This window comes from Kryptolebias marmoratus, linkage group LG13 (genome assembly GCF_001649575.2).
Source record: "Kryptolebias marmoratus isolate JLee-2015 linkage group LG13, ASM164957v2, whole genome shotgun sequence".
NCBI classification, from domain to species: domain Eukaryota; kingdom Metazoa; phylum Chordata; class Actinopteri; order Cyprinodontiformes; family Rivulidae; genus Kryptolebias; species Kryptolebias marmoratus.
The window spans coordinates 10,308,247-10,330,654 of record NC_051442.1 but is presented as its reverse complement, the minus strand read 5'-3'; the positions used below and the strand labels follow the sequence as shown (position 1 = coordinate 10,330,654).

The window sequence follows — 22,408 nt, the reverse complement described above, 5'->3', positions numbered from 1 at the left end:
TAATGTAAGAGACAAGACAAGAATGTGAGGAAGTCTTAAAGCAAGACAATCATTTACCAGGAATACACTGGATGAGATTCGCCACCATCCCACTGAAATGAGCTCGGATGTCTTTCAGCACCTCCAGCTCCTTCTCATTCTCAGCCTCCAGAAGCATCCGGGTCAGATCCACGTATTCGAGGAACAAAGCACCCAGTGCCAAAGAGTCGCGCTCCAGAGCCCCATTTGTGCTTGATAAAAAGAAAAAAAAATTTAAAAAGAGACCAGGCATTACAAATGGGGCAAAATATCCAAACCAATTAAAAGGCCCTAAACCAGGGGTGACCAATCCTAGTCCTTGAGGTCCACTATCCTGCATGTTTTCCTTGTTTCCCTGCTCCAACACACCTGATTCAGTGGTTAAATTACCTCTTCATGTTCTGCAGAAGCCTGTTAATCACCCATTGATTTAAATCAGGTGTGTTGGAGCAGAGAAAAAAGGAAAACATGCAGGATAGTGGACCTCGAGGACCAGGATTGGAGAACCCTGCCCTAAACATACGGCTGTCATGTGTTTTCTACCTGTCACTAATAACGCCTGCATTAGCCAACAGTTCAAAGATCCTCAGCAGCTGCAGCCTGAGAAGATCCCTCCTCTCTCTGCGCTTCTTGTTCTGAAAGCAGAGGAAGCAAAGACAAGATGTCCGGTGGGCTCTGAACATTTAGATGAGCCAATATTTCTGCCTTCTGAGGTGTTTGTCCTCCAGTGTGGGGCTGATCAGAGTATTTTGCTTGTTTATTCCTTGCTGGTTTTCTTTTAAACATATTTTATAGCAAGAAGACAATAAACAATCCTATCAGGAATCAACAATCTTGAGTCTATTCTTCTTCTGTTAGGCTCTGTTTCTACGTGTCTCTGTGTGTTTGTCACCTCAGGCCGCCGCTCCAGCGCTTCCTTCATCAGTGGATGGAGCTCTTCAACCAACTCCCTGTAAATCAGACACAACGGTAATCAAACAAATACCTCACTGATCAGTGATGAATGGCTACAAAGGGAGCAATCGAATCTTTGCTTCTTGTAACTAATAAGCAAGAACCGCTTAAAGAAACAGAATGGTATTCAACAAATAACCATTCACTGCAACTCAGTAAGTTCATGTTTAACAATTTTGTCTGAGGCAAAACTTAATGTCTTTGAAAACAACAAGAGGTTTGTTTTTTTCTAAAAAAAATACTCTGGGTTAAAAATAGACAATCCTTTTAAAATGAAATATCTTCCTAACACAATGGAGCGTCTGTTCTTTAAAAAAAAAGTGCTGCATCTCTTTCCCTCTAAGAATTCCTTTCTCCACCAGTGACGCGCGTTTTTTTCCTTCCTCCCTGAATGTCTCAGAGGTATTCCATCTATTCAAGCTATGACAACAACGTGGAGTAAAGCAACAGATGCAAGGAAAGCAAAAACACGAACCGAGCCTGTCTTATGTAACAGAAAGCGTCACAGTAAGCACATCATTCATTTATTTATTAAGCTCAATCTTAAACCTGATTTTTGCAGAAAGAAACCGATAAAACACGTGGCGACAGCAAATCAAAGATTCTCAGAGTCGGACACGTAGGATGCAAGCTGTGCGGTTTGTCGTAGATGTGCATTCGTGCGTGTTTGTGTTCGAATACCTGAAGACCAGAGCATTTGTGCATCCGAAGCCCAACAGAAGAGACTCTGTGATCTCCAGACTCTCAGCTCTCATCAGTGGGACAAGCTGTTTTAATAACCAGGCTACAGACGGAGTGCCAATAACCTTTAACACACACACACACACACACAGACAGATCAAATAACCTAAAAACTGATTAACACACCTTTTCACAATACTATCATGAATAATCAAGCCCACAGCTTCCTCATTGTGCACGTTACACACTTTATTCATGACTCATGACTCAAGTATTTTAGTCTAAAGATATGTTGCTAAAAATAATCTGCAGCTAACAATCATTTAATTTTTTAATATCCTATCACGCTGTAGCTTAGAAGGCTTGTTGCATTTCTTTGCTTTGTATGAAAAAAAACCCATCTTTGGACTTTAAAGACCTGAGTGGACAAAAAAAAATTTAATCTGACAACCATAATAAGCATTCGCCCAACATTTTATGGATTGATCAATTAAATAATAAAAAAATACTGACAATAACTCCTCTGACTGTTTCCATAATAAAGTTTTTTCATGATAGGAAATTCAATAAAAAAAATATCTGCGTTATTAGGAGCTTCTGTGTCTTCCTGATCCCAAACACTGACCTTGTTGTCGTAAGTGACGCTGCCATCAGGTGTGGTCGCGGGGATTTCAGGCGTGGAGGCCCTGAGGTGGCCCGGCGACATGATGCTGGGCTTGGCCACACCCAGACACAGGATCAGATAATTGCGCCACAGTGAGATGTAGCTGTCGTTGGAGCCGGCCGTGCTGGTCTTCTTTGCATTCACTGGACTGCTGTGGAAAAACAGGTGAAGACGGTCAAATAACTGATTTATTCTTCCTAAACGTCTTTGGCGTTCGACGTTCTTCGGGACCAAGGCGTGTTTTCGTACTTGGGGTCAACCAGGGGCAGCAGCAGCTGCAGCCGCGTGAAGACGTAGGGCCAGGCGTATCCCAGAGCGGTGGAGCAGTGTTTGGGCAGGTGCTCCTGGCGCAGGAAGATGTGCAGACAGAGCACCCACGGGTCCTTCACGCACTGCGCGAAGATCCAGACGTGGCTCGGGCTCTTCACGTCGTACGAGCTGCTCATCAGCCGGGCGGTCCACTCCACCAACCACTGGAGGTCAACGTGGTGGCTGAGGGGCAACGTGGACTGAAGCAGCGAAAGGGTGGAGTTTAGTTGGAACACGCAAAATCAGCCGTGTACTTTTGTGTCGTTCTGAATCTGCTCAGCTAATCTTACTCAACGCTCACCGAGTCGGAAACGGCGACGTGAACAAAACTGTCCATTACAGCAGGGCTCAGCTGGTCCATGACCTCTATCATGGGTTTGTCATCGTCCTGTAGGGTGTGACGTTTATATAATCAGCTATTTTTACACCAGCGTGACACAATGTGAACAAACTTACAGGCTGCATATGCCTCATCTCTAAACTCCTCTACAGCCAGTCTTTCCTCACCACCTGCCACCAACCTCCTCAAATATTACTCACCGATTTTGATATTTGTCTGTTTCGCAAAGTAATAAGAGTCTACACAGATGGAAGATGACTCACTCTTAGCTGAATGGGTTTAGATGCGAGTTTGTTTCTTGTACCTCAGCATGTCCCAGCGCCGTAAAGAGGCAGCGTATTTCTCGTAGCACGCCGACCGCCAGCTTCCTCGTGCTGATCTGACACGAGCAGAGGAGCAGCAGAGCCAGGCCTTCGACGGCGTGGAGGACGGAGCAGTGGGGGCTTCGCTCTGGCAGCCGGGGGCTGCTCTGTTGGACAGAGACGATTAAAGAAGGAGTCACACTTTCTGAACACCAGCCCAGCAGCTACAGCTGCTGACAATGCTTCACCTGTGAGAAAACTGAATCGTGAGCGTGAACGCCAAAAAAGCTAAAGCTGAGCTGTTAAGGTTAATAGAAGCAAGACGCTTGACAAAAGCCAAAGTTAGCAAAATGTTAGCTAAAAGTAGCAAAGCACTAGCTCAAAGTAACAAATGGATCACTACAAGCTAAAAGTAGCTAAAAGCTTAAAGTATTAAAAAACTAGCGATAAGACAAAAGTAGGAAAAGGCGAGCTAAAAGCTAAAAGTAGCAGAACTGTAATTAGAAGCTAAATGTAGCATAAGACTAGCTGAAAACTAAAAGAAGCGTAAGACAAAAACAGAGCCAGGGTGCTGAAGCAGATTTCAGAAGGTATTTCTGTGAGGACAATATTTCTAAATAAAGCTAAATGCTTTGAAAAGTATAAAAGTCACAAAAACCAAATGCCCTAGCAGCAGGCTCCTGAATGAGCTAAACGTTTTGATATATGAATGGCTAAAATAGCACAAAGTGTCCAGAAGTAGCTGGATCGTCAGCTTCAGAGTTCCAAACCTAAATTAAGCTCTTAGCCTTTTAATAACAGGTGTCGGAGCTGAGCTGTTACTGGAGCGAAAGGGTAAAGCATCTCTCTCTGCCATCGTCCCTTCCTACTAACCTCAACTCCGCCTCGCATCTTGCCCTGGAGCTGCAGAGCTATCCTCCACTGTCCGAGCAGCTGGAGGAGGAGCTTCACGGAGGCATCCTGCAGACCCTGATGAGTGTCTTGGACCTTACAGAGTTTGGCAAAGGACATTTCCACGCACTGTCAATGTCATCGTGTTAACGTTTATGCTTCGTTTTATTTATAACAATTCCATCAGATTTTTCACAGTGACGCAAATGCATGATACAAGAAGATACGTGATAACAAGGGTGTTCGCTGTCGATTTACTTTTTAAATATTAAAGAATCTAGCACGAGGAGTCTAAATGTTACCTCTGCTGCTTACATGTTTTTTCAAAAGGAGTAATATTCTTTGCAGAAAAACAAAAAACAAAAACAAAACAGCTGTACCTCCCGCAAAAGGAAATGTGTGTAACCAAACAAGACGTCTTCCCTCCAGTCTGAGAAATCCAGTAACAGGCTCTGCAGGGAGTTCTGGGAAATGAGACGAAGCTCGTCGTCCATGTGCACCGTAAGTCTGAGGAACGGAGAAGAGCATTCCTAAATAAATCGGAGCTGCAGAAAGCCTGCATACGGTTTACAACTCCTCTGAGTTGTTTTAAAAAATCTGTTGAAACCTGTAAAAAAAAAAAAAAAAAAAAGTTTGTGATAGCTAATGGGGATCGGCCTGAAACTCACCGTGAAAGCAGGTCGATGAGCTCCGGTTTGGACATGCTGTCAGGAAGAATACGAGGAATGGCAGCCACACATGTCCTGAACAGATCGATTTTCGGCTTCCTTTCTCCACTAACAGAGACGGAAGGGCATGTTAGGCTTGTTCGTAAATAACGCTACGAGGGTGAGAAATCTGTTGAGTGGAATGACGTACGTGATCATGTCCTCTGGTTCTTTGTTCAGCATCTGGGCGCTGGTGAGCATCATGCAACGGCCCACCTCCTTGTCTAAGTGTCTGAGGATGTTGTCCAGGGACTTGCGCACCTGGGAGTAGTAAAGAGACATGCCTGCGGAGAGCAGAGCGACACAATTCACAGAGTTGGAGACAACGTTGGAATGACAGCACAGCAAAGGCCTGCGGACGGACTCGGACCTATTAGTTTGGCTTCCTCTTCAGTCAGGGTTTTGCTGAGATACGTTTTCTTCTTTTTCAAAGAGTTTCCAGAGGGCAGAGTTGCTCCTGTGTTGGGCATGGGGGGTTCGCCGTCCTTCTGCTGGAGAGCGTCTGCTATCACCAGGAACGCACGCAGGCCAATGTTCATACGCTGGAGGGAAGAGCGAGCAAAGCGATTTGTGCTACTTGTTCTGCAAGAGCATGGACGTTATAGGAAGGGATCGAGTAAAGGCTCCTAACAGGGCAAAAGAATAGAGTCCTACTGCATTAAACTTGTTTAAAAAAGTTTAAAATGCTATAAATCTGTGTTGCTCACTTGGCAGGGACTCTATTATCTGTAAACAAAAGGCAGCTTTAAAAGTTAAGAGCGATTAATCTCCAGTTTCTAACAGAAGGCTTACGGTTCTTCACCCGACTCTGGATAAAAAGTGAAAAGCCAACAGAGGGCACAAGAGAGTGAACGGACGTCCGTGTCGGCTCCGTTTACCTCTGGGTTGAGGCTGAAGGCTTTGGCGGGCTTCCCCACGCTCAGCAGGTCAAATATGATCTCCTTCATGGCAAAGTCCAGCCTCTCCTGAAAGGAGGACAAACACACCGTTTGTTACAGGGCTTCGGATGCAACACGGCGCCGTTCCCGCCGGTTCTCTTTTCAAATAAAAAGGCAAACATACAAAAAAAAACCAAACACATCAGAAGTGAAAGCACACACTCAGTTTGCTAAGGAACAGCAGGAAGTCATGTGCAAAACTACAGCCATTAGATAAAAAAACTAATCACCGTCTATGCTCACGATCATGCTAACGGATCGCTGCAGTTTAGCTCAGAGCCTCACAAAATAAATCCAGGGAACAACAATCTCAGTTTCTTTCCAAACATTTAAATCTAGGTGTTAGTTAGACGCACCTGAGCGATGAACTGGATGATCTTGACGAAGATATTGAGGGGCATGTCTCTGGGCACAACGCTCCGGCTGCCTTTGGGAAACAATGTGGAGGTGATGGACGTCAGACGGCTAAAAAAGGGGAAAGAAGAGCCTTAAATTTCTTTGAAACTATCAATGTTTCTCTTCTTTGAATGACTATAAACCCTTTGAGGCATTAATATTTATTAGTAGGAAAGAAGGAAATATCTGTTAAATATCTTTGCATTACAAATGACAGCTTATTTAAAAAATGAAACGTCGATGCTAAGTTTTTTGGTTTTTTTAAAATAACGCGTCACATTTTGCCGGCGGAGGGGGGTGGAACCACACGTGGCTCTCACCTCTGTGTTGCGGTGTTGCTCTCACACTTTATTCGGATCATGTAGACCCACAGCAGGCGGTAGAGTGATTCCAGTGCCACACGGGCCATCTTTGGATCTTTGTTCTGCATTCAGATAGACAGAGATAATAATAATAAAAAAACAGCTGTCTATCATCACATGTAGCTTATATCACAACCCCACTAGGCTAAAATTACTAGTAGTATTGACGGAAAGTAAAAAGTATGAATAACAGTGCTTCCGCTGAGCCAGCAAACACTCAGGGCTGATTCTGAAGATGAAAAGGCACGCGGTGGTGCAGCACGATTTCCTGTAAGAAAGGCATTCACAGCACAGTTTACACATTCCATTTTCTTGCATTTACATGCTACGGACAGAAATGCTGACCTTGAGGTTTGAGAGGCAGTTGTTTAGGAAAATGTGCCATCGGCTGAGGAAGAACTGCTTCTGACTGACGCACAGCAGACACGTCACCAGAGGGTACAGGGCCTGGTGTGGAGAGAGACATCGTCACAGTCATTCAGCGGGAATCTGTTGGACTCGGGATCAGTTCCTCGTCGTCTACACTTCCCTTCGTCAGCCATCTACGTGCTTACGGTACAGATATGTTTTTAGAAAATCTAAATAAGCTACTAGTAGGGCTAAAATGTGACTTCTGAACTCAATCAAATGTCTTATTTCACCAATATGATTAAAACAACGAGAGAATAACTAGAAGAGGATAACACGTTAAAATTACAAACACTAAGAACTTTGTGCATTCACGCTATTGTTTTCCTGTTTGTTATTCGTCTGGAAGTTTCTCCACTAAAATATATTTATATCTCAAAAACATTTTTCTGTTGAACTCTGCTTTAGTATACTTGCTCTATTTTTGTCTTCTTAACCTTTAGTTTTCAGCTACTGTTCTGCTACTTACAAATGTTGGATTAAGTTCTGCTACTGTTAGCTTTTAGCTAGTCTTTACCCACTTTTATCTGTTAGTTAGCTTTTTGCTCTGTTTATATTGTAGCCAGACTTTTGCTCTTTAAACTTTTAGCTAGCATTTTGCTGCTTTTATTTAGTATTTTGCTCATTTTAGCTTCTATCTAACCCTCTGCTGCTTTTAAAGTTTAACGAGCCTTTTGCTACTTTAGCTTTTAGCTAATGTTTTTCTACTTGAAGTTTTAGCTAGCCTTCTGCCACTTTTAGCTAGCATTTTGCTACCCATGGTTTTTAACCACCACTTAGCTTCTTTTAGGTTTTAGCTGACGTTCCGCTTCTTTTAGCGTTAACAAGTCAGTTTCAGCTTTTTCAGCAAAGCAAAGTCGCTAACGCCGCCTGCTCACAGAAAGTCTCATTTCTGCAGTTCGTTCAGCCGCCTCCCGGCCGACACGGCAGGTTATTGTTAGTGTGGGCACACGCCTGGGTCTGGGTAGAAACTTTTGTGTGGAGGGAGGGGTGTGCGCAGGGGTTTGGCTCGGAGTATTTGGAGAATCCGCTGAAAGGAGCGCGCACTCCGCGTGTCGGCAGCCCTGAGGACGACGGACGGGGAGCTCCTGCACATAACTAAAATAGCACGTCAGCAGCAACCGGCATTATTCAAGGCAGCGGCTTGTTAGCAAACATGCCCGTCAAATGTCTGTGAAATATGTTCCACTGGTGTGGAGTAATACACGTCCGCTACCTGACAGATGTGAACCTATTTGATTCATTCACAACACACACACAACGCAAGATATGACAATATGGCATGAGATTAAACGAGTTCTTTTCATGGTTTCCCCAAAAGAGCTGCAACATCAGATGATCTTAGTCCAAAACTCTGTTATGAAAGGCGATACGCATTCATTCAAGGAACTCTTCTGAAAAGTCGTATCTTAGAAAGAGACCCCAACTAAAGCAATTATCACAAATATTTGACTTGGTTACGGTTTTTTTTTTTTTTTTTTTTTTTTTTTTTGGGGGGGGGGATAATCACGAATATATCCGTAATTGCCAAAATATGCGCTTCTCTGCGGTTATCTGGTAATTTGATTTGGAAATGAGAGTCAGGGAGTTTCAATTGATGCGAGCTCTGCCAAGTGGAAAGAGGGCAAACCTTTTCCTCTTTGATGACCAGATTCGACAGACAGACAGTATGAAGGCGATTATTTCTCAGCCTCCTCCGCCTGGAAAAACGACACTCGTGCACACGGAGGGGGGAAAGCTACGCCACTGCAGACATGCAGTTTGTTAAATATTAAGAAAACTCATCTGGAGGACCTTGAAAAAGGTCTCTGTGGAGAATCAAGACATTCAACTTTTGTGTGTTAGTAGCTGAGAGTCATCCCCAACAGATTCTCTGAGTGCTAACAGATCATTCATGTTTCAGTCATGGTTAAAACAATTAAACAGAGTAGTTTTATCGTGCGCTTGTTGTTTTGAGACCATTACTTGTACTACATCTGAAACGCTGATTCCTCCACCTGCCTCAGTGCTGTAGCCAAACAATGCCCATCTGCCCATGTCCGCAGCACGCCGCGCTTCTTTAAGCTCCTCGCTCGGAGAGATAAAAGCCCACGTGCCGCAGAGTTACAGTAAGTGCTTTTACCAGTTGTTGATAATGGGGAGGAAATGAAGAGAGAGGACGAGGGATGAAACCGAATCTGGTGAGGAAGAACCTACCAGAGAGTGTTTCTTCCTGGAGGACAGGTCCAGGGTGGTGTCGTACAGACTCTCCACGAAATTTCGCAGACATGGAACGTTCACCTCGTTCTTCACAGTCTGGAGGAGGACGGACGCTGATTACTTTACTGAACGCCAAAACAACGACTTACCAGGCCGACAGTTCGTATTTGTCCGTTTAGACAGCAAATGTGCATTCAAAAGTCAAAGAAACAACTTTAATTTGAATCTAGCTTGTCTTATTGTAGTGCTCTGAGAGATAAGAATAATAATACACTTACAGCAGCCACTGGTACGAGTATTTCTACAAAGAGTCCGGCTAATGAGTGCTTAATGTCTTTATCCTTCACTTCCAAGAAATACTGAGCACACTCCTGCAGGGAGGAAGAGGTAAAGAATCAGGGGGGTGGGGGGCAGTGACAGAAACAACACATGATGACTGTGTACATGTGTACATGTAAGGCTCCTTGGTTTACTACGATGAAAGGAAATTAGAAACATTCTGCCCAATTATTATCAAAGAGCAAACAAGCAGCGCACTTGACCCGAGATTGCTCCGGTGGAATTTAAGCAAACAGCTTCCAGATGTCAAAGGATGCAGAACAAGCGCGCCTCTGTACTCTGAATGCTGCGAGGTGTTCTTTCTTTGGTACTAATAAACGGGCAGGTGACGACCCTACCTGCATGAACTGGAAGGAGGCCTCGAAATCTTCCACCGGGTACATTTTAATGCGGAAGAACTTGAGTCCCATAATGAGGCTGATGGTGGACTGGATGACGTACGGGCTCTGCTCCTTCTGCTTCAGCTCTTTGAGCTCAGAGATGAACTTCTTCCTCACAGCTGGGAACCTGACGAGGAGGGGGGGGGGACAACACGCACACACACAAAATGGCCACCAGATGTGAACAACTTTTCCAAATCTCTGGAGTTCTAATAAACATTCCCAAGTTTCGGCGGATTAGCGTTACAGTGAAACAGCAGAAAGCGTTTATCTGTTTATCTCTGTGTGCTCTTACTCTGTTTGGGTTTTTTTTTCTTCTTCTTTTTATGCGGAATGGGTGTGAGCGCTTGAGCGTGTGTTTGTGTAGATCCTCATGATCCAGATATGTTTTACCAACAGGCCCTAAATTTAGAAAGGCATCTGGAGGGGTGATGCGGAGGGGAAAAAAAAGAGCATGCGCTTTTCTTTTTTTTTCTGCACTTGGACGTTTCGCGCAGCTCTTGAGCAAGAGAAAAGGTTATCTGCCTCACATCTAGTGCAGAGTGTGTCAACAGGACAAACACAAACACTGACTAAACACTGATAAACTACGGAGAAGAAAACTGGAAAAAATAAAAAAATTAAACACCTAGCATTCCAGCACTCCTTGAAGAAATGTCAGGGTTCTACATTATGCTGAGGAACATAGATATTTTGAAAAATAACATCCACAATCTCAGGCCGTCTCACATGATCTTGGATGAGCTGGTAGTGCTTGGAGTACGTGTTATGAACAACTCTCAGCTACTACCACACCAGATTTTGGCTTAATATCTGTAAAACTGGCTGAGTTAAATCCATTTCTGTGTTTGCTAAGGTTAATTAGCTGTGGTGGCCATCTTGAATTGGGTTGACTCCATAAGGTGATCAGTTGTAGACGTGCATCCAGTGATTACTTTCTGAAAGGTTTATCAAAATCGGTTCACGAGACATTTTACGAATGGTACGGACATCACCGCCTTCATTTAGTGATTTTAAAAATAAGTGTGTACTTACTATTTTTATAGACTTCTGTGTAAATAATCCACTTTAAATAAATATCATTGTTAAAGCTCAATGAAGAGCCTTAATAAGATGAAGAACTCATCACCTGAGAAGGAAAAAGTCTCTTTGCTGAACTCGGTCTGTAAGTGCTGACGTTGGTGTTAAATGATGTGTGTGATGGAAGTCTCCCAGCTGCTTTGTGAACCCCAACAAAACAGTAATAACCTCCTGCTAAATGGGACTAGTGTTCATCTTTCATCACACACACACACACACAACACCATCATCTAGAGACTCATTAGCCTCCAGCACACAAACACACGGGTTGGCAGGACACGGAGGAGAACCACCGCCGTTACGACGTGACTTCCCCTCGCTCCTGCTGAAGCCCACGGGTAAATAAGGCCGCGGCGTCAATTATAAGGCTTTGTGCCAACACGTGAAATCGAAAGAGCATCCACAGCTTAGACGGTACCTTGACTGGGCTACGACTCCCACCACCTCGGCGTAGAGGTCAGCCACGATGTGCATGTTGCCCGTGTTTGGCCCCAGATAGCTGGAAAGCCCAAAAAAAAGGATCGATCAATATCATTAAAAGAAAAACAGGTCGAGTGCTGGAAAGAGCTACGATAACAACAACAACACGAACTCTAAGCTTCGATAAATGCGTTTTATTGATCATTTCCGTTTGTTAGGCCTCTTACCCCTCCTTGTATTTGAAATGCTTGAAGGCGAGGTTGACAACTTCCTGGATGAGTCCATCCAAAAGAGGGTGAAGGGGGATCTGGATTCATGAAAAAGAGATCATATATAGCCTTTCACTCAGTGTATGATAACATTCAATACAATCTAGGTACATACTAAAATAAAAAAGTATAATTTATATATTTTCTCCTTACAGTTTGATGAGCCTGATGCCTTATAATTTTATAAAAACACGACTTGATTTCAAATATGTACAGTTCTTTTCGTCTCAAGTATATTTGGATGAAAGGTCAGTCGAGCCAGTTAATAAACCAGCTGTATCACATATGAAGTACATAACTCCTGGTTTTTAATGTAGGTCCATTCTTTTGTTTCCTTTAGGTTTTTAGAAGCTAACAATAAAAATGAAAACCGTTTATTTACATTCTTCTGGCTTTTGTTTATGGTGTAGTCAGCGGCAAACAGAAAATCTGAATGTCATCCTTTGGCCGGAGAAAAATTCCTTAATTAACTCAGATTTTCCAGTTAAGACATAAAAGACTGATGGAAAATGATTAGCTCAGTTATGGAGGTGCAAAAAGCATTTAGAGTACAGTTCATGCAGCGTCTGGAAGTTAAGGTTTAAACAAGATTTTCAAACCAAAAGGTTTTAAAAAAAAATGTAAGAGGATTGTGTTTTGTTAGTTTTTGATTTGGCAGTGATGTCCGAAACCCAACTATATGCTGTCAAGGATAGAAAGGGACATTTTCAACAATATGAGGTACTCTATAGGGGTTTTAGTTTGGAGTCATCTACGTGGTTTAACAGAGACTGCAGAGATCACTCACACAGCGAAATGAGCCTCACCTGTTTCAAGACTTCAATAAGCACAAGAGAAAAGATGAAGTCTATCGCCAGGTCCCTCCGCTCCAGCAGGTAGTCTTTCTGTTGTTCATCACTGAGACACGAAGACACACGATCAGAAACGTGAAGACAAAACTGGCCTCGTCTGTGCAAACAGCGTTTATCCTGAAAAGCTCCGGCATGTGCTCCTACTTGTTCCCGTTGCTGCGCCGGTGTTTGGCTTGCGAACGCTTCTGTTTCTTATTATTTGCAACCCGATGGGTTCAGCTCATTTCAGATTCAGGAACAAGTCCCGTTTTGTTTTTAAAAGCAGGGTTCTAATTTAAAAACCAGATTACCGTTGTTAATAAAATAAGGGAATGAGGCGAACGTCCACATCTCATTCTTCTCAGTTAACATTATCTCACTTGTGTCCATCTTAGTAATGCCGCTTTTACCTCTTCTTCAGCTTATTTAATACCGTATGTGTGGGTTCATGTGGACGACGCAGGAAGGTGCACAAACGGAGTGCGTGTTCGCTCACTTCTTTGACTTGGTGTTGGCTCTGGGTCGGTACTCGTGGGACTCATCCTCGAGGCCGTTCTGCCTCTTGTACCAGTCGAACAGAGTCTTCAAGATGGACGGCAGGCAGTACTCGGCCAGAGAGCTCATGGTGCTGATCAGCTGCGCGGGGACAAGAGAGACGCCAAGCTTTCAGAACGCGTCATTAATCGAGCTAATATTACAGACCAGGTTCGAGTCACATAAAAAAAAAAAAGCAGCTGATCTACGTGAGGTGTGCACACCTGGTCAAACTGCGGGTCTTCTCCTCTCTGCAGAGATTTGTTAAGTGGCTTCTCCTGTAAGGAATGAAACACAGAAGGTAGAGCAATGATGACAAACAGCAGAAATCTTATTAAAAGGCAGGAAAAATTTATATTAAAACCTAAAACGTGTCCCTATATTTTGTGTTATTTGCTCAGATGAGTTTAGTAAATGCTAAAGATGTTGACACATGCCCATATTTCACATAAAATAGCACAATATATAAAACAAATATGTAATTATCAAAGATTAAGTCACTAAATCTATCATATTACTTGTTGCATTAAGTACTAAAACAAAGTGTTAAACCTTAAATACTAAAAAACCTCTTCACTCCACTACTTATATTTTTTTTCCAAGAGACAAAGTCCTAATTCAGCCTTTATCCGGTCACTTTTAGTGAGACAAAAAGAGGGAAGAACAGAAACTTCACGGTGAAGTTACCGTTTCATAAGACAAATTAAACTACTCGTAAAAGCTGAAAAAACACGCGAGCATGTGAAGTCAATTTATCAACTTGGTACACTGACAACTTTATGAAAAACGTGCGCGTGAGCAGTTTCTAACTCGCAGGACGCTCACCGTTTCACTGTAGGCAAAGTAGTTATCACCGTGAGGCGAAAAACTGAAAAGCTACTAACATCTGGAAGAGCAAGGTTTGTCATAGCAACGATAAAAAATCTAGAAGAGAAGCTTCAAATGACTGCAGCGTCTCTGCTTTTAGCTGTTAGCGTCACGTCGGAGACTTAGTTCAGCTGTGATTGATTCTTTAGCGTGTTGTTTGCAGGTTCTGTGATGAAACAGAAACAACTGCAGACAATAACCTTCTCTGCACAGAAACTATTAATCAACAAATACTCTCATAAAAAGTCCCTTTGAACAACAAAGTCAGATAAATGAGCAGGATCTATGTGTTCGCTGATTCTGTAACCGGAGAGGAATCCCATAAGAACCGGAGTCACGACACTAATCAGGGATCCATGCAAACTCACTCACCAGCGGCTCCGCCATGATGATGCGAATCTTGCGCTCGGAGAGCAAGGTGAAGTTGGCAAACAGGCTTTTTAGGACGAACTCGCCCGGCTTGCTCTCGGGGTCTACGTTGACGGGCACCATGACGACCGGACCCTTCCTCTCTCCCAACGTGGCGCTGGCTGGCGGGATGGGGGGCTTCAGTCCCACTGGAGAGGCTGACAAAAGCAAAGAAAGGTCACTTTTAGTGTTTTTATTCCTTTATTTTGTTACCTAGCTTTGCTCATTCATTACTTCATTTTACTGGCTCTTAAATTGTAAAGTACCAGGAAGTGGATTTAGGGGTGTTTATTTACAATAACCATAAAAAAACTATGTTTCTGTGTGTTCTGCTAAAAGCACACATTATATGAACCATTTCTGCGTTTTGATGGTACAACCAAGACAGATCTTTGATTTTGAACCTTTAACTTTAATGAGCAAATTCAATCTGCTGCTGGATTTTATCATTTCTTCATTTAATATGAAGATAATTGTTATTTACCTTTGGAAGGGGACACACGCCAAGGAGAAAACCTACTCACACTTGCCGTGCATGCATACTTGCACTGAAACTTGTGTTTTATTTTCCACTGGTGATTACATAACAAGATAGATTAGATACCATTCATTCTTAAAAAAATGTGATAATAAAAAGGTATTAAAGAATTAGAGGAATCTCAAAGAGTTATGTAGGAGGAGTTTCCTCAGTAATTGACAGCAAATTTCCAAAATTTGCGCACATTTTGAGCTGCAGATTATTGTTATTTGCAGTTCATCACAAGTCAACCAGTGCAGTCAATGCAACCACCCCAACACACACCACGAGTTAACAAGATTGGGCCTAATTGACCTTTCATGACCATGTGACCCGAACTCAAAGGGGAGGTGAGAACGAACTCCCAGAGGCCTCCTGGCGTGACCCGACAATCTGTTTGAATGAAACCTGAGCCCTCGCACGATGCAAGCACGTGGGGATGCAAACGCACGCACGTGTAAGCTTACCAAGACCCTTTATGAAGCTGATGACACTTGCCCTGCTCCATTTAGTTGGGACTTCCATGATCCAGAACAACAAAAAGGCTCGGTTACAGTCTGTGGACTGGGGAGGAGCAGTAGGCCGGTGGAGCAGCGGGACCTCACAGGGAGTCAGTGACGGCTTCCATGATCTGATTAAACTAACTCCTTGCAATAGGACGTTTCTTTATCATCCAATTACTTCTCCATGCCAGAAACTACGCAGACCCTCACTAATGCCTGGTTTCTGACACTCGGTCAGTTTAACCAAAGTTAAAAATGTGAAGCTCCATCCTTGAGGAAAGGACCGTCAGAAAAAGTGAAACGCGAGCGAGAAAGATGTCACGAACGCAGCAGCATTACGAGTCTATCTCAGACACGATCCGACCGACACAGGAGGACACGCTGCATCCAGTCCGGAGGAGCCATGACCGGACTGAAAGCGGCCACGTGAAGACGGCTCGACTCCTCAGAGCCAAAAGGGTCACCGAAGAGTGACAGCGTCCTTTCAAAGTGACAAAGAAACAGCCCGACTCTCCACCAACAGAGCTCCAAAGTTTTCCAAAAGTCTCGCTCCAGCGAAGCTTTGGGTAGCTCAGAGGCTCTGCAGGGCCCCCGTATCTGACAGCTACATGAGCCTACGGAACAACTATCAGTTTCTACTTGAACTTCTGCTCCTCTGCCTCCAACCTGCCAGCCGTTCTCCGTACAGCCGTTCCTGTGACCTTGGAATCCTTAAAGCTCACTAGGGGGGAGCAGGGGGCAAAAAAAAAAAAAAACTCCAAAAGGACCTGAAATGAAGTGCTTCTTTGAAGGCGGGTCCGTGGCTGTCTTTAAGTTGTCAGTAGGAGTTAAGTGGAGTCGTCTCCTTGTGGAGGTCTGACCAGAGGAGTTGAGCTGGAATTTCAACACTGTTCCGAGACGGAGCCAAAGGGGAGGAGGGAGGCACTATATATAGACCGCTGGCAGTCACTCTCTTACATACCCACCACTCCCACTGACCCCTACCCATACACAAGCGCACACACGCAGACAGAAACACACACACACACGGGCGTGCGTGGACAGGAGTGGAAATGAGAGAAATGAAGTCGTGTGGGCAAACTGAATGTGCAAAGTTGACTCCAAAAACAGAGAGCATGAACACGAGGTGAGCGCAAATGTTTGTGTAAATGTCGACGTGTGCGTCTTTAAGCCTCGTCAGGGGAGAGAAGAGATGAGCGGGAAGACTTAATGGTGCCTGATTAAGACGTACCGGAGGACTTTCTGCGACCTTTGCATGATTCAGCATCTTAATCATGATTCGCGTGAGTCAGCGTTTAGACGATCAAACACAAATACCGTATCTTCGGTCAATAACGTTCGAGTTTCACCACATTTTACTGCACATATATATTTTATCTGAGCTACTGTGTGGGTAAGACTGAGACAAGGTAAGATGGAAAAACAAGATGATTTCATAAAATATGTCAAGGAGAAGACTGGGATGACAGCAGACTGCCATTAAACTTAGTTAAATGTGTGATTTATTTGTTCTTCTTTGTCATGCACTACTCTGACATTTCACTTTTATTTTTTATTTTTGACAGTTAAACAGTTATACTGAAAATCTAAAAAAAAGAAAAAGGAAAGGGGCTTAAAAATCCTCAAAGAAATGCACATTACCCACTGTGTTTCTGGCCAGGGTTCAAAACATTTATGTTGAGAAGAGACTGACTAGTTTTGGTCAAATCTTGAAAAGAAAATTATGTGCAATCTCGCACAAAATTGTAAGATCTAAGACAATCTAATGGCACTTAAAATATGTGTTAGGAATGACTATCAGCTACTACCACAGCAAATTTCTGCTCAATATCTGTAAAACCGACCGAGTTATAGCCATTTATGTGGCTGTGGCAACCATCTTTAATTGGCTTGACTCCAAACATTCATCGGTTGAACATGAACAACCTATGATTACTTTCAATAAACTCTGTCTAACAGACAAACAGAGTTACTCTCAGCTACTACCATGCCAAATTTTAGCGCCACACCTATAAAACTGACTGAGTTATTGCCATTTTTGTGTTCGTAAAGGTCACTTAGGTGTGGCGGCCAACTTTCCCCTTTTTGGCGGAGGGCGACAGCAGGAATATCAGACTGCAACCTGCCTGCCAAGAGGAGACTGATGAGACGAACAATGATGTATATGGTAACAAAGAATAACAGCGCACTAATTAATACTTGAAAACTACGAACAAAATGTTCAGTCTTCTAATAAGTGTGGTTAAACTTTCTAAGATCTACCCATCCCGTGCGTGTTTGCGCAGCCGGCTGGCAGTTTCTAGGTAACATAGCTTGAATGAGTCACTGCTAATAACACAGACAATAACAGCGAACAGACCAGAGCCAAGGAGGTGTGCTGTCGGGGCGGGTGATACATCTTCAGCAATCAGGTGATGTTGTTGTCGAACTGATGAAGTCACAGGAAGATACGAAACCTTGAAAGTGTCACAATAATTTTAAACTCTGGGTGAAAATGATGACTCCAATAAATGTAGTTAGATAGGCCTGAGATTTTAGGGCAGATATGTTTAAATTCCTGATTTTCCTGGTAGGTTACATTTACTTTCTTTTAAATACACAAATTAATTACATATAATAATTGAGGGTGACTCTCTGCTACTACCACACCAAATTTTAGCTCCCTGTCTCTGAAACTGACAGACCTAGAGCCATTTTTGCGTTACCTAATGTCGATTAGCTGTGGCGGCCGTCCGACTCTACTCAAGTTAATCAGAAGTTGCTTCCTGAGAGATTCATTAAAAGCCGTCCAGCAGATCCAGCAGATATTTTGCTAACACGACCCACAGACGCGGACAAAAACATCGTCTCCCTATCTCCTTTTGTTGCAGTGATATTAAGACTGAAGGTTAGGTCCTAAACCTGCCAATAAATTTGAATTTTTTTCCGTTTTGTCTGTGATTTTTACAAAGATTATTTAAAAAACGCGTCACCAGATAAAATAAGTTCAACTCAATGATGTCAGCTATTTATCTAGTGGTTTCATTGGCCTTTTACGTTGACTGCCTCTCATCACCATCATGACTTTAGACCTCCATGTCTGAATTTGGTCCTAATGGAGCAATTTAGAGTTCCCACGTGGAAACACATTTTATCTTGTTTGGATGAATTTCTTAAAAAAATAATAAAAAGCAATAACAGAAAAAACATCAACACATGCCACAAAATTCTGCTCCTCTGGTTTCAACATAGCTTCAGACGACTAATTACTTCCACGGAGCAAAACATAAATGGTGATCTAAAGACCACTTATAGAAGAATGCATATCCACAAAATGAAAACTTGTAAAAGCTGAACGTCACCACAATGCAGCACTTCAAAAAAAACAGCAGTCTGATGTTGTATCTGCATCGTCTCCATCAACAAAAAGCAACTTATGTCGCATTAATGGCGAACTGCAGGCGGGACGATGATGTGTCCCAGCGGGGCGATGAGACAGAGATGCTTTCAGCTTATTATAACGGCTCAAATCCGTGAACCCGCTGCTGAGGGAGTGAGAACACCACGTCCAGCTGGAACCTGATGGGAGAAGCTGCCTGCCTCAGAGTGACATCCAGCACAGGGAGGCTGAGAAACCGATTGGATTCTGTCAGCTTGTATGTTAACAGCACAAGCTAGAGAAAGTATATTTTCTGTGAAAATGAGGAGCTTAAACTTGCTGAAGAAGCTAAAATGGAGTTGTTAAAGCTAAAAGAAGCTAAATCCTAACTAAACGCTAAAAGTTGCAAAACTGTAGCATGAAGCAAAGAGTAGCAAAGGGTAAATAAAAACTAAAAGCAACAAACATTTAGCTAAATGTAACAAAATGGTGGCTAAAAGTTAAAAGTAACAAAAAGCTAGCAAAAAGTAGCAAAAGGGTAGCATGAAGCAAAGAGTAGTAGAAGAGCAGAAAAAACTAAATGTAGCAAAATGCTAACTAAAAGCAACAAACATTTAACTAAAAGTGGCAGGAGGCAAGCTGAAAGTAGCAAAAATGCCAGCTAAAAGAAGCTAAATCCTAGCTAAAAGTTAAAAGTAGCTAAAGTCTGGTTAAAATCTAAAAATAGAATAAAAGACGGCAAATATAGAGCAAGTATCCTAAAGTTGATTTTAAAGAGAACAACGTTTCTGAGGGAACTGAAGAGATTAATTGTTCTTCTACGGGGAACATATCTATAAATAAAGATAAATGTTTTAAAAAGTATAAAAAGTTACAAAAAACAAAAGTGACAGCACTCATCTCCTGAGTCAGCCAAGCATTTTAATGTACGAATGGCTAAAAAAAGGCAAAAAGCAGGCAGAAGTAGTTAGATTGCAGAAGAAAACATGGTTTTCATTCATTTTCAAAGGTCAGAGACTGTGAGGACTCTGAAAGAGTCAACAGAGATGCTGCTGCAAGGTGTCGTCCTTCCTGCTGTAGCTGCTGTGTGTTTTCACATCTTTTCTTTGCTGAACCCAGGATTCAGCTGAAGTGATCATAACATGACTGTCTTTAGTAATGGCTTTGAAACCTTTGATTTGTTGTAACTTTCCAGTAATTACCATGATGCTGATCGCACATCATGTTAGCTTTTCTGTGGCGTTTGAAATGTTGAGGGCATTTGTTTAATCGGGCAAGGAAATACACAAACCAGTGTTTATTTTTTGTAAAATAAGCCATAGTCATTTCAATTTGAAAAACTGTTTTTCGCTCTCAAAATTCTCATTTCACAGGGTTTTAGGTAAACGTCAGAGGCTTCCTCCTGGTGTTGATTCACGAACCTCACCATCGAGATGTATCTATGATTGTTTTATGACGGCAGCCCTCTGGATCGTAACCAAACGGTGAGGTCAAGTCAAAGATCCTTCACTTAGTTAGCTGAAAACTGTGACGTATCGCTAAAACAGAAAACTGCTGAGAAGTACATTTTACTTTCAGCCTCTGGAGCGGGTATCTCCTGCTCCTACTTCCATTTTTCCATTACGTAATATTGACAAACGCTGACGGTAAAGATCGAGCTATTAGGCTGCGTGTTCTTCTGTCTCCGGCAGCTCCGACACACAGAAACAAACGGCTGTACTCACTGCCTCCTAAAGACTTGAGCAGAGACTTCAGGCTGATGTCAAAGAACCCGGAATCTTGCTGGCTGGTCGCCATGGCTGCGGAGGCTAGGTCGCCACGGTGACAGACAGCAGCGAGGGGGACAGGACGGTGGGCTGATGGCGCTGAGGACGGAGCAGGGTGAGAGGAAGGGGAGATCGTTCCGAGCGCGAAAGGCAGGGAGGTGCAGGTGGGCAGCGGGAGATGCGGATGTTGCGGCTGTCTGATGCTGACTGCGTGTGTGTGTGTGTGTGAAGAGTAGGAATGTGTGTGTGTCAGAGAGAAAGAGAGCACACTCAGCCTTTCCTGAGCTCTGTGATGCTATCTCGCTGGCTAACACCCCCCCATCCTCTCTCGGCTTTGCTCTCTCAGGACAGCGATACACAGATGTTGGGAAGCGAGCGGCCAATCCTCTTAGAGGAAGGAGGACGAGAGGGATGGAGTCAGAGGACGACGTAGAGCGAATTACACCGAACAGGAAGGAGCGTCACACAAATAAAGGAGGGTAAGACGGAGAGCATGAAAACTGATGAGTTACAAACCAAAAAAAAAAAAAAAAGAAAGAGGGCTCCGAAAATGAGATATGGTGAGATGAAAGAATGTTTCTGTTTTACACTGTGCTGATTACAGACGCAGTACGCCTCATCAACCAATGAGAGTCAAGAGAAACGATGACGGGCAGACTGAAGCAGCCAATCGTTAACAACAACTGTCCTCCTCCAACTGATACCACACACAAACTCACTCTCATTTCTCCTGTTTGTCTTCACGGAATCAAGTGTGAAATCCTGTAGTATTTGTTTTCCTTCTTGCCAAAACAAGACTTGATCACCTTGAAAAAAAGTGGGAAATAAAAAGGAACAAAACCTTAATAATTAAAAGGCCTAGCACTGCTTGACTTTAATCATTTAATGCCAGAGTTTCAGAGTGAGATCATCTTGTGTTGAGAAATGACGGAGCTGTAGGCCTTTTGGTCGAACCTTATAAAGGACGCAATAGAGCATGTTGTGAACGACTCTCAGCAACTACCACATCAAATTTAAGCTGCAGAACGGCCATTTTTATGTTGGCTAAAGTTGATTAGCAACAGACTGCAAATTTAATCAGTTGTAGATGTATATCTAGTAATTACTTTCTGAGTGTTTCACTGAAATCTGTCCAGCAGGCAGACAAACGACGACTCAGAGAGGCAGAATGTCGATGTTATGGTTTGGTGAATAAAAGCAGAAGTAAAACTGCACAACTACAGATGTCACGTCGTTCCCTGGATGAACTGCAGAGGGGCCACAGGACGGGTGTGCGGCGAGGGGAGGAAGGGCAGAACATGCATAAGATACGGAATCATGCAAAGCTGCAGCTCACCGGAGAGTTACGGCGCACGAGATGGCCTGATTCACATAACGAGACAATTAAAGCCTGATCTCAAAGGAGGGGGAGCACAGCAGAGGATGGCTGCAAGCCTAATCCTGTCTGCAACTTGTGTTTACATCTGCTGCAGGGATAGTTTCTTGATCCAAACGATATGAAAGAGAAACTGCCTAATTAAAGGTGCCTTCTCTATCTGTTCGCCGCGCCGTTTGCTGTATTACACGTCACAGATGGAGTTTTTTGTTTTTTTTTTTTCTTTCTGTGTGAAGGAAGCAGCTGTTCGGTTTGACCAGAGACAACTGCGAATGGAAAAGCCTTGTTGGAGAGCACTTCACGGCCACGATAGGAAAATCTATTCATATTCACGGCTAATAATAAACCGAGTGGCAGCTACGCTCACCTCCCGAGCTGCGCAAGTTAAAAAATCACCAGCACAGAAAGACGCAGACACACACCCTGACGGAGCTCGTGGGATTCCACGCATTCTGAGCAGAGGCCTGGGCATGCCAGCTGCTGGAATGTGCCTCACACACACACACACACACAGACTGACACACACATAATCATATACGTGCTTCGTAATAATCATACATGCGATTAAGTAAGATGTGAACTGCACTGTATAC

At 43.3% G+C, this 22,408-nt stretch overlaps 1 protein-coding gene and 1 long non-coding RNA gene across 10 annotated transcripts in view; one reads left to right on the top strand and one right to left on the bottom strand.

The window, feature by feature from the left end:
• fryb (furry homolog b (Drosophila)) overlaps positions 1-22,408 on the bottom strand; it is a 53,076-nt gene that overhangs the window by 18,420 nt on the left and 12,248 nt on the right. For 5 of the 7 annotated variants that reach the window (XM_025006293.2, XM_017418077.3, XM_017418080.3 and 2 more), the window contains exons 2-27: positions 14,261-14,454; positions 13,246-13,299; positions 12,984-13,123; positions 12,464-12,554; positions 11,616-11,695; positions 11,387-11,467; positions 9,847-10,015; positions 9,448-9,540; positions 9,167-9,265; positions 6,908-7,009; positions 6,521-6,624; positions 6,161-6,269; positions 5,745-5,831; positions 5,237-5,408; positions 5,018-5,150; positions 4,828-4,935; positions 4,540-4,666; positions 4,142-4,255; positions 3,271-3,435; positions 2,928-3,014; positions 2,567-2,826; positions 2,279-2,468; positions 1,654-1,778; positions 911-968; positions 562-653; positions 58-230 (exon numbers count right to left, since the gene is read on the bottom strand). In XM_025006293.2, the coding sequence (XP_024862061.1) occupies positions 58-230; positions 562-653; positions 911-968; positions 1,654-1,778; positions 2,279-2,468; positions 2,567-2,826; positions 2,928-3,014; positions 3,271-3,435; positions 4,142-4,255; positions 4,540-4,666; positions 4,828-4,935; positions 5,018-5,150; positions 5,237-5,408; positions 5,745-5,831; positions 6,161-6,269; positions 6,521-6,624; positions 6,908-7,009; positions 9,167-9,265; positions 9,448-9,540; positions 9,847-10,015; positions 11,387-11,467; positions 11,616-11,695; positions 12,464-12,554; positions 12,984-13,123; positions 13,246-13,299; positions 14,261-14,380 (3,133 nt within the window). In that variant the 5' untranslated portion in view covers positions 14,381-14,454. Of the gene's footprint in view, positions 1-57; positions 231-561; positions 654-910; positions 969-1,653; positions 1,779-2,278; positions 2,469-2,566; positions 2,827-2,927; positions 3,015-3,270; positions 3,436-4,141; positions 4,256-4,539; positions 4,667-4,827; positions 4,936-5,017; positions 5,151-5,236; positions 5,409-5,744; positions 5,832-6,160; positions 6,270-6,520; positions 6,625-6,907; positions 7,010-9,166; positions 9,266-9,447; positions 9,541-9,846; positions 10,016-11,386; positions 11,468-11,615; positions 11,696-12,463; positions 12,555-12,983; positions 13,124-13,245; positions 13,300-14,260; positions 14,455-15,280; positions 15,414-22,408 lie in introns of those variants that run through there. The other 2 variants (XM_025006292.2, XM_017418078.3) reach the window with 2 other exon arrangements.
• On the top strand, positions 15,678-21,456 carry LOC119617564. Of its 3 annotated transcripts, XR_005233893.1 has the most exons (6): positions 16,470-16,599; positions 17,369-17,483; positions 20,048-20,158; positions 20,366-20,604; positions 20,787-20,919; positions 21,045-21,453. It is a non-coding gene; the product is annotated as an uncharacterized LOC119617564 (long non-coding RNA). The 3 variants fall into 3 exon arrangements; XR_005233892.1 differs by lacking the exon at positions 16,470-16,599 and adding an exon at positions 15,678-16,442 and having other exon boundaries at positions 17,369-20,158; positions 21,045-21,456; XR_005233891.1 differs by having other exon boundaries at positions 15,678-16,599; positions 17,369-20,158; positions 21,045-21,456.